Genomic DNA, 20,367 nt, shown 5'->3' on the forward strand with positions numbered 1-20,367 from the left:
AAGTAAATATATAAATGTTAAACATTTATCTGTCTATTTCTCCTTACTAGTAGCACTCATAAATCCAAGCTATGGAAAAACATTGAGATATATCATGAGAGATATGATATGTGAGTACACCTCAGTAGCTATTACGTAGTAGGTATTACGATACTTTTCGCCGCAAAACCCTAATTTTAGATTTATATAATTTTATTTTCTAATTAAAATATTTTACCATTATAATAATGTATATTATAAAATATCGATAAGAAAAATTGTATTGCCCCTATCACTTATTGAGTAGCGTGGATTTTTCTAGACGTTTTGGTATGGTGAAATCAATTAAAATGAACTTTATTTGAAAGCAGTAAGGTTGATTTTAGCATGACTAAGTGGAAATTATTTATCAATTTGATATTTTTAAGATTTTAGGAAAAATAAAATAAAATTATACTCAGTGATGGTACGAAACACCTCCGTTTTTAATTGTCTTCTTTCTGCTATCATTTTTACATTCCTAAATAGCATAATATGTCTTAATAATTTATTTTATTGAATTTGACAAATATCTGTCTCGGACCAATGCTCAAACATGAGTAGACTCGTTTAAAGGCAAGTGAGAGTAACAACGCCTATTAGTGGAAGCCGCGCTACGCCTACTTTGCACTTCCACTTGTTTTTTCTGTTCCATGATCGTAGCTTTAACATTGAATGAAAACATCGTGAAGAAACCTGCAATTGTAAAAATAAAAAAAAGATATAAAGGTGTGCGAACTTTACATATCCAGTGGTGGAATAAGGGCTAAACCTTTTCATTTTGATAAGATATGTGCACAAAAGTGGAATAAAAATAAGATGATGTAATGTTGATGATGTAACAAGCAATACGCCATTTATTTACGTAAGAGATTAAGTTTAATCTTTATTAAAATAAGCGGTGAAATTTAGATACTAGAATCCGTCGTTGAAGTACCGGTGCTTCGCTTAACAGTTTAATATCCTCCAGCCTCGTGACATCCGCTGAGAACAGATATAAGTACATATTTATAGTGTTCCGTACCCAATAAATTTTAATTACGGATGTACTTACTTCCTTACTAATATTATAAATCCGAAAGTAACTCTGTCGGTCTGTCTGTCTGTCTGTCTGTCTGTCTGTCTGTCTGTCTGTCTGTCCGTCCGTCCGTCCGTCCGTCCGTCCGTCCGTCCGTCTGTCTGTCTGTCTGTCTGGTTGTCTCTTCTTCACGCCCAAACCACTGAACCGATTTTAATGAAATTTAGTACAAAGATAGTCTGAGACCCGAGAATGATAGGTTTTATCCCAGAAATCCCACGGGAACTAGGGATGGCGATCTAAGATCGATTAATCGGAGAATCGATCTTTTGGACCCAAAACATCGATTATTTTAATCGATATTAGTAAGGATTGAATCGTAAACTATTCATTTGATCAAGTGATGATCTTTAGCAAAGTTGAAGGTACGAATTTTCAGTTTTATGTATGTTAGTATGTTATATTATTTTCTTTTAAACGCAGGCGAAGCCGCAGGCAAAAACTAGTGTTGCCATAAATTGTTTCTAATTGTAGTTTAAACTTCAGATGTGTATTTGTGGTTAGAGATAAGGGTAATAACGTAGTAGAGCTGATAGCATTAACGATTAATCAGTGGTTAACGCGACTGTCATAAGATGCCTGGCGATTATTTAGTAGCTTAAGCATACTGATGCGTAAATAGTCCATTGTTGAGAGAATAAATAATTCGCCAAGTCGAGTTCATACGAGTCGAACTTGCACATGGAGGCTTCCGTACCACCATTCATTATTTTTTACTTATTTTTATTTATGTTATTCTTTTCAACAATACTTAGTTATATGATGCAACAATAGATGGCGTTGGGGTGATGATCAATAATACGTAAACAGCGTACAATAACATTAAAATAACCATATTAAAATATGTTTTATGGTTCTTATTTGTATTTATTTTAATACCAGTTATAATAGTAAACGAATTGTAAAAGTTTCAACCGTCTTCTTAGTACGGTTTAAGAGTTGGATCGAAAAATGCCGAATAATACCGGTTTGTTGTATGGAGACCCCCTTTAATATTCAACTTTATTTTATTTTTAGTATTTGTTGTTATAGTCGCCCTGTAATGCATCCTCTGTAAAAAATTAATGTGTCTATTAGGGTTGTTGCGAATATCAGCATCAGCATCAGCATCCGCTGATCATCAGCTTTCTTTTAAACATCAGCATCAGCATCCGCATCCGCAATAAAAGATGCTGATATTTAATGCTGATATTGAAATTGTAACGTGTTCGTTGAAGGCGGGTCCGAGCTTAAATCACGTGGAGTTTTAGCCAATCACATAAGTTTATAAACACAAGTTGTCATCAAACAATCATTCGATTGTATTGACAACGTAATTTGGTTAGACATCAATAACTTTCGATCATAGTTCAATCAATCAATAACAGAATTATGTATTCAATTCATAATGCCACATCCAGTTAAAAGTGCAATATGACCAAATATTTCGTTATTGAACAAATATACGACACAGTGTAGTATTTGTAAAAAAAATAACAAATAAATGCCGACTTCTGTGTCACTGCAGAGTGGAGGGTAGCTGAAGTGGATGTTGGTTTGGTACATGGTTCTGAAGTCGGTGCTAAATATATTTAGTTGGATAACGGCGTAAACAGCGTATTCAATATGAGCGCCGGCTTCGGAGATATGTGCTGAGCCAAAATTTGTTTCAGTTGATTTTTGCTTTGTAGTGACATGGAAGTCGATTGTATTTTTTAATTTTTTTTTCACCTTTTTTAGTGATGACATACTAAAAATCTTACAAATGCACTAGTCGCCCTTACGATTTTTTAAAGTACCCCTCGATTTCTCTGGTGATCAGACCCTTATTTTCTTATAATGGAACTACTTTGGAAATATCTTTTTTCCAACAAAATAAAAATCATCCAGTTCGGTTCATAAACGACGAAGTTATCCGCGAACAAACATAAAAAAGACATATGGTAGATTTGAGAAACCTCCTCATTTTGTGAAGTTGGTTAAAAAAGACTATTCTCGTATGGGACGTACAAATACCTCAGTATAAAATATATTTATTATTTAGTATTTTTAAATATCAGCATCAGCATCAGCATCAGCTGATATTTATCTGAAAAAATCAGCAACAACCCTGGTGTCTATCTATTACGGTTCCGAAGATATAGCCCTGTGACAGACGGACAGACAGCGAAAATTGTTGCTTTATAGGGTTCCGTTTTTACCTTTCGGGTACGGAACCCTGAAAAGCAACAATTTTCTGTTCGTTATTCACTCATACATTTCACTGCTTTTTTAAATTACTGCTGAGTAGCTCAAGTGTCAAGATAGTAGCTACCGTAATTATCACTCAGGTGAAAGTAGCCAATGAGCAGCCAGCCTGAAGCTCGTTAATACCTACCAAACTAAGCAAATAAAGTAAATTGGTTGACAAACAAAGGAGAAAACCGTTTCGTCAGCCTATTTATATAATAATTAGAAAATTGTCGTTTCGCACGGGTAGCGAAGCACAATATAATTGTTTACGTTGCCGCCATTTTTACCCGACTGCCAAGGAAGGGTTATGTTTTTCGCGCGTATCTTGTATGTTTGTATTTCTTTATTTGATCGGACATACCAAACGGCTGGATGAATTTCAACATTTAAGGTGTCATGACACTCGGGTCATTGAGATAAATTGGTAGGTAGAAAAAAAATCAAAATGGCGGATTTTTAGCGCGAAATAGTAACACATTTTAAAAAAAGTTAACCGAACCTATCGAGTAGGGTATTAAATGTAAGAAAATTAAACGGAGACTATAAAAACATCTTAATATATATCTATATATATTTCTTATGTGCGTGTCATTGAACTCCTAAACGACTGGACTGATTCTGATGAAATTTGTTGTGTGTGTTCAAGGGGACTTGAGAGTGGTTTAGATTCACAATTTAGTCCGTGGGAAAAGGTTTTTTTAATTAATTTTTAATTCGTAAGTAGTTATAGAATCGGAAAATATGCATTTGATCAAGTGATAATCTTTAGCAAAGTTGTTGTCCAAGAGCCCACGAGGGTTTGGGAGTTGGTAAGACCAATTTTCGACAGATGGCACCAATTTTATTCCAATGCAGGTACAAATTTTCCGTTTTATGTATGTCATATTATTTCTTTAAAATGCGGGCGAAGCCGCGGGCACCACTAGTATTTGTATATATATAAAACAGCAAGGTGACTGACTGACTAAGTGACTAATTCATTTTTCAGAAATCAACGTACTGCCTAAGCCACTGACCTGAAATTTTGCACATAGGTTATCTATGTCACGTGAATAAGTATTAAGAAAGACCTTCTGGAAATTTTACCCCTTAGAGGGTAAAATAGGGGATGTCAGTTTATTTGAAATCATTTAATTTTAAAGCAACTACTATAAAATTTAGTATTTGTCTTTCTGGATACGACATATATTATCCTCTCATAAGGGGTTGAAAGTTCATTTGAACAACCGTCAATTTTGAGGCAAACACTATGAAATTCTGTATCTGGTTTGCAATATAAAAATAATGAAATTCTACCCCTAACGAGGTAAAATAATGGCTGAAACTTTGAATTACTGAAGTTATATATTTTATAGAGCGTAAATGGTGGATTTTTTTTCGCGAAATAGTAATACGTTTAAAAAAAATAACCAAACCTATCGAGTAGTGTATCACTATTTCGGTAAACGTATATAATACGTATATATATACTATATACGTATATATATATATATATATATATATATATATATATATATAATACATCGAGATGATTTGATTGATTGTCTGTCTAAATGAGTAGTGTTGCTGTGCCAGAGATCAACGCAAATGGAAACCGCTGAACTTTAGAGTGCTGGAAGTTTACTCATAGTTTCTTTACATAGCGTAAATGAGCACTACGAGGATAAAATAGGATATTATTGTTTGAACATCTTTTGATTTTGAAGCAGATACCTACTATGTAACTTTGTATTTGGCTTTCTGGATAAAAATATTGAAACGCCTATTTCACCGTTTTTGAAAATTCTACTTCAGCCTTTTTAGTGCAGTCGGGTTTTTCATTTTTTAATTAATTTAAAAAATCAATACTTGTATCTTATTCAGTTATTGTGTAGTATACAACAAAATGGACTATCTATATATATAAAAGCGAAAAGATACTCACGTTCAAAACGTATTAATCAAGGTTTTGACTAAACTACCGAAGCTACAATCATGAAATTTGTAATATAGCTTCATTTTATAATGTAGATGCGCACTAAGAACGGATTTTTTGATATTCCACCATTAAGGGGGTTAAATAGGGGTTGAAAGTTAGTATGAAAGTCCGTCAGTTTTAAAGCAAACTGGATGAAAATTGGTATTTAGCTTTCTGATTTAAAGTGACAAAAATCTAATCTAAGGGTTTTTCCAAAATCAACCTTAAAGGTGGTTAAATAGGGGTTGACAGCTTATTTTAAATTTTGCCATTTTGAAAGCCAGCACTACGAAAGTTAGTCATTGCCTTACTGATTTGATATAGTGGAACTTTAACTCTACCGTTTTTGGAAAATCTACCGTTAAGGGGGTTAAATAAGGGTTGTAAATTTGTATGAAAGTCCTCCAGTTTGATGTAAACTATATGAAAATCGGTATTTGGGTTTTCGATAGAAAATAATTAATCACCTATTTCATTGTTTTTGGAAAATGATCCCTTAAGGTTGTTAAATGGGGGTTGGAATTTTATTTCAAACTCCGTGAATTCGGAAGCAAGGACTAGAAAATTTTGCATTTGGCTTTCCTGTTGGAAATAATAGAACTTTTCTAACACCATTTATGGAAAATCTACCCTTAAGAGGATAAAATAGAGGGTAGAAACTTCGTTTAGAAGTTCGCAGATTTTAGAGCAAAGTCTATGTAATTTAGTATTCTGCTTTCTGATTAAAAATAATAGAACATGTATTTCACCGGTTTGAAAAATTAACCCTTAAGGACGTTTAATAGGGGATGGAACTTTATTTTAAAACCCGTTAATTTGGAAACAAAGACTGTAAAAAATGGTAATTGGCTTTCTGGTTGGGAATGATAGAACTTTTCTAACACCATTTATGGAAAATCTACCCTTAAGAGGGTATAATTGGGGTAGAAACTTCGTTTTGAAGTCCGCAGTTTTTGAAGCATAGTCTATGAAAATTGATATTTTGCTTTCTAGTTGTAAATAATATATCACTTATTTTTCCATTTTTTTTAAATCAACCCTTAAGGTCGTTAAATAGGGATTGGAACTTTATTTTATAATTCGTTAATTTGGAAGCAACCCTTATGAAAAATTATCATTGGACTCAATGAAGCATCTGAGTCACTGTTTTTTTAGATCAACCCTTATGACGGCTATAAAAGGGTGTATGCATTATGCCTTTCTGTTTACACATCTGTTTCAGCATTTTTAGCAACTCAACAATCAACCCCATTAGGGTACTATTAGTAAAGAAAGTTTCTTTAAAAACCGTTATTGAAGTTACTTCCTTTGGCGTGTCTGAAAAAAGAACATACAAGAAAAAAGCAGAGAAGTTTAGTGTAGGGCGAAATTCCACGGGCCGACGTAACATATATTTTTAACATGGGAATGTATTGCGCGTGCTGAAGTGCAGAACAGCGGTTTTTTAAGGTTCCGTACCTAAAGGATAAAAACGGAACCCTATTACTAAGACTTCGCTGTCTGTCCGTGTGTCACAGGGCTCTATCTCTGGAACCGTAATAGATAGACATTTGAAATTCTTACAGAGGTTGCATAACAATGGCCGCTATAACAACAAATACTAAAAATTAAAAAAAAAATGAAAACAAAAATACCCATACAACAAACTGCTGTTCGATATTTTTCCAACTAACTTTTGAATTGTTAGAGGTAGACAGATCAAATTTTCACAATGTGTACTTTAATGGCTGCTGCAACATTAAATACTAGAATTTAACAAAAAAATGAAAATTTTGGTTGTACGGACCCCTCCAGTTGCGGGTTTGACTTGCACTTGGCCAATTATTAGTACCGCGCAGACCCGCGGGCCATAAGGTAAAGTCGCGGGCCACACACCACGCGTGGGTGTCGGTGCCGACCGCTGGTGTTGAATATTAGCTTTCAGAAATTTGCTGATAAAGTATTTATTGATGCATATGTACATAGGAATGTTTTTGAAATTCTACTAAGGAGGTAAAAGAAGTGTTATATGTATGTATAATTGTATATAGGAATATTTTAGGTTCGAAGTTAGAAACGTGAAACTTCAGATAACGTCTATTCAGACAAATACATGACAACGTGGACGGGTGCAAATTTCATATATGATAATGTGTAAGCTTATTCAAATTGGCCTACATTTTGGTATACTGATTAGGTACATCGCAACTACTTTGGACACACTGCGTGCCCACATTTTGTCCTGCGGTGGACACCCCACGTGGTTGTGGATATGCGTGGATTAGTGATGGTGATGTGGTAGACACATAGACCTTGGATTAAAATTTTGGGCTAGAAGAGGGCTACAGTATCCCCTGCCTGTCGTACGAGACTAAAGGGGGGGGGGGGGAGTTGAGGGCGGCAGGAATGGGAGCTCTAACCGCCCAGCCAGAGACCCTGGAAAGAAGCACTGTATGTAAGGCCCCATATAACATGGACGGCTCCTATGGAATAGTGTAAATAATAATTATTGTATCCTACATGAAACTTATATTTTAAAGAAAGTTTCATTACAGTCCACTAATTAGAGTTTCAAAACTCTTTGAAGTTGTAGAAAAGTTTTGAGACATCTGAAAGGTATGTGAAGTCTACCAATTTGCACTTGGCCAGCGCGGTGGACTATGGCCTAATTCTTCTCATTATGAGAGGAGACCCGGGCCCAACAGTGGGACAGTTATGGGTTGATGATGAATTAGAGTTTAAGTGTATTTTTCTGAAGAAAGCTTGACCAATTTAGGTACACACTGACGAAAAAAAAGCTTTTATAAATTAAATATTAATGCTACTTTATCGTTAAAATTGTCACAGGTAAAAATTTACAATTACAGTTATTTGTATGTCATATCATATTTTTTTACGAGGGCGAAGCCGCGGGTCCTGCTAGCATTATATACAATATGTTATTGTAGATTTACGATTGGTTTACGATGACGATAAGACTTCCAGGCGGCAGAATATTTTATCCGACATATTTAACAATTACTTCCGTCAAATTATACAAATCCTCTATAAATTGTACTCCTTTCCGACGAATCACTTCTACCATTGGTAAATCTAAATATATATAATTCAAAGGTGACTGACGGACATAGTGATCTATCAACGCACAGCCCAAACCACTGGACGGATCGGGCTGAAATTTGGCATGCAGGTAGATGTTATGACGTAGGCATCCGCTAAGAAAGGATTTTGATCTATTCTACCCCCAAGGGGATAAAATAGGGGATGAAAATATTACTTCGTAACGCGAGCGAAGCTGCGGGCAAAAGCTCGTACCGTATAAAAATCCTTTCAGTAGGTTTCGAGTTTATCGCATTCAGACAGACAGCGGGCGTGAGACTTCAATATTTACAGATGGATTTGTAGTTCTCATGGGTTTCAGTCTAAGAATGTTTAGGACCCACCTAGGACTTTAGGTGGAGACTTGCTATAACTTTTGTAAATTACCCTTTCGACGTGTTTTTCTACCTGTGACCTAGTGTGACCTAATCGATTTTCTAGTCTAACTTCTATATTTATCTGTAACCTTTGGTATATTAGACGTAAAATATAAATAAACACATAATTTTTGTGTAGTCGATGTATAAAGTTAGCTTGAATATAAAAATACACGCGCCGTGAATTTTAATAAAGAAATATTTTCTTTAAGTCTAGTCTAAGTCAAGTATCGATAATCGAGTAATCTATATGTAGAGAGTAAATAACTTAAACTTAAATAACTTAAGCTTAGTGTCAGACTTTAAAATGTTTTTAAGACTTTTTTTTCCGTAATGTTAAAATTTATTAGTAACGAGAATTGTGAGTTCCATATAGAAGTATGTTTAAAGCGGTATTTTTCGGCGAATTTTGATGTACCTATTCTATATATAGAACCAAAGACCCTTTTTTTCATGTACTTCTGTGCATTTACTTCTGTAGCTTCCGTATTACCAAATATTAAGAATAAAAAATGTTGCAAGCATTTGTATGTACGGAACCTCCATATAATAATAATAATAATACACTTTATTGTACCAACACAACATGAAATAACAAAGTAACATACAAATATAAAACAATACAACAGGCGGCCTTATCGCTAATCAGCGATCTCTTCCAGGCAACCCTAAGGTGAGGAGTAAAAGTAAGGATGAGATAAAAATAGGTAGGGTGTAAATAGAGTGCAGTTTTAAATAACAGTAAAGTAGTGAAGTTAAATTGATGATAGCATAGAACATACAATATAAGGAGAAGGAAGGTAAAAGTGAAAAAAAGTAATAACAGTTATGGGAAAAAGGATATATGCGAGTTCGATTCGCACTTAGTCTATATAAATCTTTTGAAATTTAAATTGAGTGAGCGCAATGTTGACTTAAGAAGCCATTACTGTTTTATACGTTGCTTCTTTTTCACAAAGAATATTAACTGCTTTTATAAAGTGTCAGTTGTTTTTGCCGTTCAAAAGGACATATTTGAATAAAATGCTTTGAATTTTTCTTTAGAGACTAAATTATGAGTGTCAGTGTTAATTTCTTTCTTGCAGTCCGTAAGTCCACTTTAATTAAGCAGTCTACCTTATTATAAGTTATGTTACAGCTTTTTTTAACAATTGGTTTGTTCGCAGATCACTTGATCCAGAACAGCAGCAGCGACATTCTGGCCTTCAGAGCAGTCCTGAAACTGACTCCATCATTCCCCAGCAATCCTCATTATCCGTAAGTATATATGTATGTTACAGTCAAAGTGGTTAAACTGCTGGTATACATATATGACTGGTTATTATGAATAACAACCTAATTTGTCCAACCGATGTGATAAATTAATCATTTTATCCGGCTATAATCTATAATAGCAGGTTAAAGTTAGTCAAAGTAATAAATATGTTATTGTTAAATCCCGAAGTACGCTAAATCTTAAGATTAACTAAAATTATTAATAATGAATTCTGTTGTATCAAAGTCACCTTGGTTGTTGTAATAGAGTATTAATTAATCATATACTCGTAGCTTAGGTCCGAATAAACGTGAATTGGATACACTCGGTAACATGTATACTTAAAGTGAAATAACAAAGCCTTAAGTATCTTTAAGGATAACTCTGTAAATAATAGGATTGAACTTGTTCCTACGGTCGGCAACCCCAGACTAAATTGTAAAGTTTCGTATGTCAAAGAAGCTTTACCACAAACTTCAAACTAAAACATAAATAAATAAAAGAAAATAAAATAAATAAAAATAGCCTTTATTACGACTATACCTACCTTATACTTTTATACATATTATGATCTATGTTACTTCAGATACTATTCTTCAATTTACTTTTATATTACTATACATACTTTTTATATAAAATATATATTTAGTGCTTTAAAAAAATAAACTATTTCTAACAATAACATTAGTAAAAGTGATTTTAAATATTACAGATTAGTAGTCGCCTCTTCGGCGTAGGCCTCTCCTAAACTTTTCTATTTATCACGTTGCCGTGCTTCATGCATCTAGTGTGCAGTCACGCAAACTAAAACATAGTAGTGTTTAAAGTCGCTGCAAACCTGCCCTTTTATTTGGATTGGCGAAGGAAGATTGTGCGATTATTACGTATATTTGCTTTATTTTCCTATCACGCCTGATTGTGTCTACGCGCGAATTTTGTTTACATGCGTAACACTTGCGTCATATAGCTATGTTCATACTATTCCTGTCATGCGTGCCATACGCTCATGGGTCGCAAAGACACTGCAGGGAATGAAACCACGGTTCACGCGTGCGGGGGTCGCATGTTAGGAAATAGTCCCGCGTGTCAAGAAAAGGACGCTAACGTTAAGAATTCGATTATGGAATAAAAATAAGATTACAAAAAAAATGTGATAAATTATGTATTAGTAATCACGTATTATCGAGCATTATTTTATTTATATTAACCGACTACAGAAGTGTGTATGTTTCATTCTTTGTCACGTCCTGCAGCCTAATACGGCTTGATGGATTTTACACATACGGTATTGGTGGGTTCGTCGAAATTGTCCTAGTGATAGTAGTGACTAGTAGTCACTTTTTTAGATTATTTTTAAGCAGGCTAGTTTTTTGTTTTATTGTAATTCGTAGTAAAGAAATTGTTAAGATATTAACTCTTATGTTTAGTGTAAAGATTTCAGGATCTACCAAGGTCTTTGTGTTCATATTTTATTTCTGCATGACAGTATTACAAAAAATATTGTTATTGACAATTTGTAAGTGCCTCAGCATGCCTATACAAAATAAATATATTTCATTTCATTTCTGTAATGTACTCGTAAAAGTGTGGGCGTCGTGTGATGTCGATAACTCTTATGTCGATAACTTGAGGTCCCTAGGGTTTACTTTACCTACCGCCAGTTAGATTGTAACAACTCTAAGTGTTCTGGGAAGTTTAGGAGTGGAAATATTTACGGTCATTGACTTTGTGCGGTTAAAAATTGTTATATTTTATGACATTTTTGTTAAAATTGAAGTATCAAACAAGCTTGCAGTCCACCTGATGGTAAGTGGTGACTGCCATTTTATTTATTTATTTATTTATCTTAAAACACCATTACATCTATCCTTACAGGCTAAACACCCAATAAGATAGAGAGACCTTATTTTAAACACTTAAACTAAATTCCTACCTACATTCCTACTTCATTGTACATATTATATGAAGCACAACTATTGCGAATTCACTCAAGTTACATGAAAAAACGTCAAGTTGTTCATGCGCCTGGTTGAGTGTACAGAGTGCTCGAGTGAGAGGTGTCATAGCCAATAGCTTGGTCCTGGCTGTCGGCACGGCCAGCAGCGGCGGGCGCCGGCGTCTACATACATAGTCCTCTGGGGCACAGAGCTCCAGGCGACACAGTACCTCGGGATCATGAGTTACACCGCGTAACGATTTTACTAAATACGCGATTAGTGCGAACTCTCGGCGTACTCTGAGTTCATTGTAACCCATGCATGCACGACTCCATGGAGACTCCAAGGAGTCAACAGGATACCTGAAGCGGATCGCAGATACGTTGCCACTCCTTAGGTAATCCCAAGGATGGTTGCCTCATAATGTGAGTGGCGGTAGGGCGTGGGTATGGCGGTGGTACCTCCCCGGTTGAATTGTGGCTCTACTACCTATCAAAAGTTGGAATATGTTATTAAAAGGATGACGTACGTATCAAAGCCATAAACATATTATAATTAAATAAGAGTATACAAGTATTTACGTTAAGCCTATAATAGCAAATCTGGGTAAATCCGAAGCTGTCACAATAAATTAGGATAAATCAGGAGCGAGCCTGCGAGAGTCACGCTATTATAAATTACAATTTCATTATATAAAACCTCGATGTGATGTAAAATTACGTAATGTCAGCCCGGTACAACGTTTCCGTTCAACTAACAGTCTATTTGTAAATTTCTATGGTGTATTAAACTATTGAGTGAGAGCCCAGTGATTTAAATTCGGTTTCCCAAGGGGGAGTAAAAGGACGAGAGGAGAGGGTCCGAGGTACGATATTAACCACTTTCAAAGTTATGTTCGTAATAGAAAATTAATTACCTATCACTCGATATAAACGTGGAGGAATATAGTGGGAAACGCTACTTCGGCGCCGTGATTAATTATCGGTATCGGCTCGGCGGCGGTGCAGTGGACAAACAGCGTAATACTTAAAATTCGTAATAGGTAGACAGTTCACATTTTCACATTACGTTTATTTCTATGCCTGAATATAATGAAAATTTTGGTGGTCAAACCAGAACCCTTCAATTGTGAGTTCGTCTTGCCCTTGGCCAATTATCTATGCACAATCGAATAAATACCAATTAGAATTGCTCTGTGACGAATGTTATTGATGGAAGTGTATTTTAAAAACAATAAAACTTCACATTTGTGCCGTTAATCCTCTTACCGAATGCCATAAACATTTACATGCCGTACAAGTAATGTGAGAATTTCTCGCATACAATAGTTACACATTCCACGTGCCACCGGCACTATCGATTTCAGTATTCCTATTTCACTAGTGAAATATTTGAGGTTGACATTAACTTCGAGGATTAAGCTTAAACCATTCGATATAAAAGATTTTATAGAATAATATTACAGCTACTTTATAATTCATGGTAGTTCCAAATATTTTATTGTTTTTTTTCCATTTGTTTTGGATTAACCTACTGTTAATAGGATCGATAGGTTACAGTAATTATTTGACAACATACATTTTACTGGACATTGTACCGATTCATATTTGAATAACGAATAAATCATACGTCATCACGTAGCATGCCGAGGAGAGGGGATGGGACAATAATTTACAAATCATATTCTTTATGACAAAAAACTTTCTACTTTTATCGGTTTGCACGATCTATATTTTTACAGAGAGACTTCTCGGCGCTACGAATTTCTGGGGCGGCATTTTAGAGGGCGGCATGGGACCTACAATACGCCTTTGCATTTGTAACATAATTCTGTTTTGTTACAGCGTGTTATGTCAAATGATAAGGGAGTTGTCTGCCGCGCCACCCTTCTGCGTGCCAAACTACCACAAGATATTCGAAGACACTTCGGTAAGTGTATATATGTATATTAAAATTCATTCCCTCACAACAAAGCCTCACTCACAACATGAAGTGATCGCACTATCACTTCATGTCATTCACTGAAATATTAAGACGAAATCAAATCTCGATAACATATAATCTCGACTGCTTGAACGGTTGAAATATTGTTTGAATTGGCTTGCTTGTTATTACGAGCCAATGTAAGTATGTGCCAAATCAGCTACATTTTAATTCATTTACATTTATAACATAAAAATAAAAATAAAAGTTTATAAAGATGTTTTATCTGTAAAATTTATTTCTTACTAAAATGTGGAGATTGCTTTTGAATTTCTAAACTCGGTATTCGTTTTGAAACGAATCATGTCCTTTCCTGTCATTGTCATTTCCTGTTCATTAGTTATTTAATTCCATTTTGGGACATAATGCACAAAGCGAAATCCTCAATGAATTTTTAAAAGCCTGTTTTGGCTCTGATTCTATATTTATTAATAGGGTGAAAATATCTTTTGATTTTTTTTATAATATTGAGGTAGCAGACGAGCATGCCGTCCACCTGATGGTAAATGGCTACTGCCGTCCATGGACATCTGTAATCAACACCAAATAGGATTTGATTAAGTTAAGACTAAGTTGGAACGCCTCGGAAAACTATGTCTCCCTTACACACCCTTGAAACCAGAACACAGCAGCATTTAACACTGCCGTTATGAGGCAGAAATAGTTGGGGCGGTGGTGCCGCCGGAATAGAACCACAAAGGGTTCTACCACCTGTCATTTTAACATTGACATATAACTGCGGGAAATATCCAAAAGGGTTTGGTCTATAGTGCACCACCCTGGTGTAGTGTAGGTTTCTTCTATTTTCCTTTATCGATACAGCAAGTGATCATTATCTTCTAATTATACATTAAGAACTATGTTATAAATGTCGATCGACGTCGAATGAACGATCCTACCACACATTTTAAAAAAACATCTGTTGCAAATAACGATCTATGGTCACGTCAATCATCGATTGAAGACGGTTCAATCGATTGATCCTCGATTGTCGCTTTATCGGTATCCGTCGCACAGTCAAATTATATCAATTAATAGACGTCATTCGATCGCATCGATCGACGTTCAGCTATCACCACAATTAATAGACGTCATTCGAACGCGTCAATCGACGTTCAGCTATCACCATATCAATTAATAGACGTCATTCGAACGCATCGATCGACGTTCAACTATCACCACAATTAATAGACGTCATTCGAACGCATCAATCGACGTTCAGCTATCACCATATCAATTAATAGACGTCATTCGAACGCATCGATCGACGTTCAACTATCACCACAATTAATAGACGTCATTCGAACGCGTCAATCGACGTTCAGCTATCACCATATCAATTAATAGACGTCATTCGAACGCGTCAATCGACGTTCAGCTATCACCATATCAATTAATAGACGTCATTCGAACGCATCGATCGACGTTCAGCTATCACCACAATTAATAGACGTCATTCGAACGCATCGATCGACGTTCAGCTATCACCACATCAATTAATAGACGTCATTCGAACGCATCGATCGACGTTCAGCTATCACCACAATTAATAGACGTCATTCGAACGCGTCAATCGACGTTCAGCTATCACCATATCAATTAATAGACGTCATTCGAACGCATCGATCGACGTTCAGCTATCACCACAATTAATAGGCGTCATTCGAACGCATCGATCGACGTTCAGCTATCACCACAATTAATAGACGTCATTCGAACGCATCGATCGACGTTCAGCTATCACCACATCAATTAATAGACGTCATTCGAACGCATCGATCGACGTTCAGCTATCACCATATCAATTAATAGACGTCATTCGAACGCATCGATCGACGTTCAGCTATCACCACAATTAATAGACGTCATTCGAACGCGTCAATCGACGTTCAGCTATCACCATATCAATTAATAGACGTCATTCGAACGCATCGATCGACGTTCAGCTATCACCACAATTAATAGACGTCATTCGAACGCGTCAATCGACGTTCAGCTATCACCATATCAATTAATAGACGTCATTCGAACGCATCGATCGACGTTCAGCTATCACCACAATTAATAGGCGTCATTCGAACGCATCGATCGACGTTCAGCTATCACCATAATTAATAGACGTCATTCGAACGCGTCAATCGACGTTCAGCTATCACCATATCAATTAATAGACGTCATTCGAACGCATCGATCGACGTTCAACTATCACCACAATTAATAGACGTCATTCGAACGCGTCAATCGACGTTCAGCTATCACCATATCAATTAATAGACGTCATTCGAACGCGTCAATCGACGTTCAGCTATCACCATATCAATTAATAGACGTCATTCGAACGCATCGATCGACGTTCAGCTATCACCACAATTAATAGACGTCATTCGAACGCATCGATCGACGTTCAGCTATCACCACATCAATTAATAGACGTCATTCGAACGCATCGATCGACGTTCAGCTATCACCACAATTAATAGACGTCATTCGAACGCGTCAATCGACGTTCAGCTATCACCATATCAATTAATAGACGTCATTCGAACGCATCGATCGACGTTCAGCTATCACCACAATTAATAGACGTCATTCGAACGCATCGATCGACGTTCAGCTATCACCACAATTAATAGACGTCATTCGAACGCGTCAATCGACGTTCAGCTATCACCATATCAATTAATAGACGTCATTCGAACGCATCGATCGACGTTCAGCTATCACCACAATTAATAGACGTCATTCGAACGCGTCAATCGACGTTCAGCTATCACCATATCAATTAATAGACGTCATTCGAACGCGTCAATCGACGTTCAGCTATCACCATATCAATTAATAGACGTCATTCGAACGCATCGATCGACGTTCAGCTATCACCACAATTAATAGGCGTCATTCGAACGCATCGATCGACGTTCAGCTATCACCATAATTAATAGACGTCATTCGAACGCGTCAATCGACGTTCAGCTATCACCATATCAATTAATAGACGTCATTCGAACGCATCGATCGACGTTCAGCTATCACCATAATTAATAGACGTCATTCGAACGCGTCAATCGACGTTCAGCTATCACCATATCAATTAATAGACGTCATTCGAACGCATCGATCGACGTTCAGCTATCACCATAATTAATAGACGTCATTCGAACGCGTCAATCGACGTTCAGCTATCACCATATCAATTAATAGACGTCATTCGAACGCATCGATCGACGTTCAGCTATCACCACAATTAATAGGCGTCATTCGAACGCATCGATCGACGTTCAGCTATCACCACAATTAATAGGCGTCATAAGAACGCATCGATCGACGTTCAGCTATCACCACAATTAATAGGCGTCATTCGAACGCATCGATCGACGTTCAGCTATCACCATATCAATTAATAGACGTCATTTGAACGCATCCATCGATTAGTGTGCGGGCGCCCTAATTATTGTTGCGCTTTGATATTGTAGTAATATTAAATGTTATATTTTGTTCTCTCGTAAAGAAATAAAGCTGACGGGCGCTCGTTAATTACGCTGACTACTTCTAATTCATTAAGACTAAGTTAAATAATAAATATATTTTTCACAAAACATTAAAGCAGGCTTTAAATGAGTAAATACATAAATAAATCAATCTTAAGAAGAATGTCTAAGCAGTTTTAAGAATTGAAATTGTTGCTTTAGTAAACTTTTGCCAAGTGTCCGTTCTAAGATGTCCCTGAAGTGTTTGAAATACTTATTTATTTAATACGTAAATTACGTAGTATTAGTTATTTATACGTAAATTTTCTCTAAAAATGTGTTTTATTTTGTCAAGAATTAAAAAAAATAATTATAAATCATCGTTTTGTGACTTCGTTCAATTTCAAGGCGGTGAAGTATCTATCTATTTTACTTATCAAAGAGCAGGTTCTTCAACGTTATTTTATGTGATTAGGTGCCAATAGAAGCAGCTCATCTGTACGATGGAGTGACCCTGTGGGCCAGGGCGGCCACTGCAGCGATGAGGAATGGTATACCGCCGACAGATGGAGCCACTCTCATGAGGCTCCTCCGACCCACTACTTACAGATCTCTTCAGGGTTTTGATGTAAGTACCGACTATGAACTACCCTTAAATAATTATAACTGTCCGAGTATGTTTATAAATTATTTAGGTCCTTTAGTAATAATCAATCTTCACATTTTTTTACTGTCAAAGTACGAATTGTTGCCTGAGAAAAATGTCAAACTTCGAACTTATCTAGGCAAAAATTGGTAAAGATTTAATATGTTACTAACAAGCTTAAGAGATTAATGTTTTTTGGTAGATGTAACAACATCGTGAAATTATTATGGAAACTTTGCGATAAAAGACGAGAAATATAAATTTTTAATCGCAAAAAACGGCCAAGTGCGAGTCGGACTCGCGCACCGAGTCTATTAGTTTTATATATCTTATTATAATAAATGAACTTTTTTAACTTTGAACATAGATCAGAGAATATTCTGATATACATTTTTAACTGCTTTGAGGGTCTTTTTTGGATATTTGTTCGTAGATTGGTCTCATTTTGGTATTTTGTGGATCGAAAGGTGGTAACGCTTGACCTTGTATTCATAAGCAATTTTGATAAACAAAATTAGCTATTGTATTATAAACTTTGTTGTACAATGTTTATAATACAAAAGCTGAATAGCCAAAGGCCGACCATTGTGTTGAGGCGCGTGTAAATTAATGATTCCTTTGTTCCGTGGTTGAGGATACTACGACTATATTTAATCCGAGATATAAAATGTATGGTATCAAAAGTCAGGTAAGAGGCCGAGCGAGTCAGGGAGGCAGGAGAGACGGTCGCGGGTCCTGGCCGGGCAGCCGCTAGCAGGCGGCGTGTGCAGGACCGTCGCCTGCTTTCATGACAGACCTAGTGGCGGAGACCGACATGGGCCCTCGGTCTCTGCCACACATGAGGTCCCGGGATGGACAATTCTTGTAATAATTTTTTATCAGTTAATTTGCGAATATCTCGGCCTGAGGAGGGTATGTGTGACTCATAATTTGGTATGTCCTGCCACCCAAACGGCTTGACGGATTTTAACTTAGGAGATGTTGGATTCGTCTAAATTGTAGAGAGTAATATCTTTATATATATATATATATATATATATATATATATATATATATATTTCTTATGTGCGCGTGTATGTCACTGAACTCCTCCTAAACGACTGGACTGATTTTGATGAAATTTGTTGTGTGTTCAATGGGACTTGAGAATGGTTTAGATTCACAATTTAGTCCGTGGGAAAAGGTTTTTTTAATTATTTTTTAATTCGTAAGTAGTTGTTGATTTTGGAATGTTTCACATTGGATTCGACAGACTTCGCTACTATTGCAGTTTCAAATATTCTATCTATTTTTCAAACCCGTAAGTGGTTGTTCACCCTTAACATTTTTTTATTTATATTGTATCTACTATACAACGTAATATACAACGTTTGCCGGGTCAGCTAGTAAGTTATAATTTAACCAGTCTCGTTTTTTTATTATATTTTTCCAGTTAGTAAAGTTTATATAACCACCTATATAATATATCGTAACTTAACATATCATTAATTCATTACATTAAACAGGTGTACATGGACAGTGCGGGCGATGCAGAGGGCAACTTCTCAGTTATAGGGCTGGTGGAGGACCCCTCCGCGGCGGGAGGCTGGCGGGCGCAACCCGTTGCTGCTTTCCGCTATTCCAATTATTCTGATATGTTACCAGTGAGTCATCATACAAGCACTATTCAATATATTCACTATGGATCACTTACAAAAGGCCCGATGTGGTGGTTTTTTATGTGTGTTAGTTAATCATGTTTTGTCATATTTTGTGTACGCGGAATGTTTTTCTTTCACAGTAAATGTATGAATTTCAGGTAATTATCCGAATTATAATTTAGATTTTTGTGCGCTAGTGGTAATAAGTGCAGGTGTAATAATAGATATATAAATACCGATGAGTGGTGCCGTCTGCTACCCTTGACAACTTTAGTGCAGCACACACCAACTCGCATATTTCGAATAAGTCCTCCGAGGGCCTCCGTAATAAATATAACTTATATTTCGTCCCGTGACGAATTCCGAGTAATGACAGAAACGTCAACATTTTAAATTTTGAATTTAGGTACTCTTTATGTATTGCGGCCAGTCCGAAATACTGAACTATAACCTTTTGGGAATCCGAACTACAAAAGAAAGACAAATATAACAGTATTCCAGTAATTAAAAATATACACATAAGAATAAAAAAATCGCATCAGGCTTTTTTGACCACTTTACAACGTGACAGCAAGTCTATCGAATTGTCGTTCTAAATAGAAGTTAATTACATTTCTTAAAGCAATAAACATAATTAATAATCCTACATTTTTAATTAATAGTATTCACAATAGGAATATTTAACTTCCGTTGAGTCCCAAATGGGTCACAGATTCTTAA

General features: G+C 35.9%; 1 protein-coding gene across 1 annotated transcript in view; it reads left to right on the forward strand.

The window, feature by feature from the left end:
• LOC140744543 (guanylate cyclase 32E-like) overlaps positions 1 to 20,367 on the forward strand; it is a 90,585-nt gene that overhangs the window by 34,155 nt on the left and 36,063 nt on the right. The window contains exons 8-10 of the mRNA XM_073076173.1: positions 9,886 to 9,976; positions 13,756 to 13,840; positions 17,837 to 17,989. Coding sequence (XP_072932274.1) covers positions 9,886 to 9,976; positions 13,756 to 13,840; positions 17,837 to 17,989 — 329 coding nt within the window. The remainder of the gene's footprint in view (positions 1 to 9,885; positions 9,977 to 13,755; positions 13,841 to 17,836; positions 17,990 to 20,367) is intronic.

This window comes from Epargyreus clarus, unplaced genomic scaffold, assembly GCF_041222505.1.
Source record: "Epargyreus clarus isolate Ecla_fem2 unplaced genomic scaffold, WU_Ecla_fem_2.2 ptg000008l, whole genome shotgun sequence".
Classification (NCBI taxonomy): domain Eukaryota; kingdom Metazoa; phylum Arthropoda; class Insecta; order Lepidoptera; family Hesperiidae; genus Epargyreus; species Epargyreus clarus.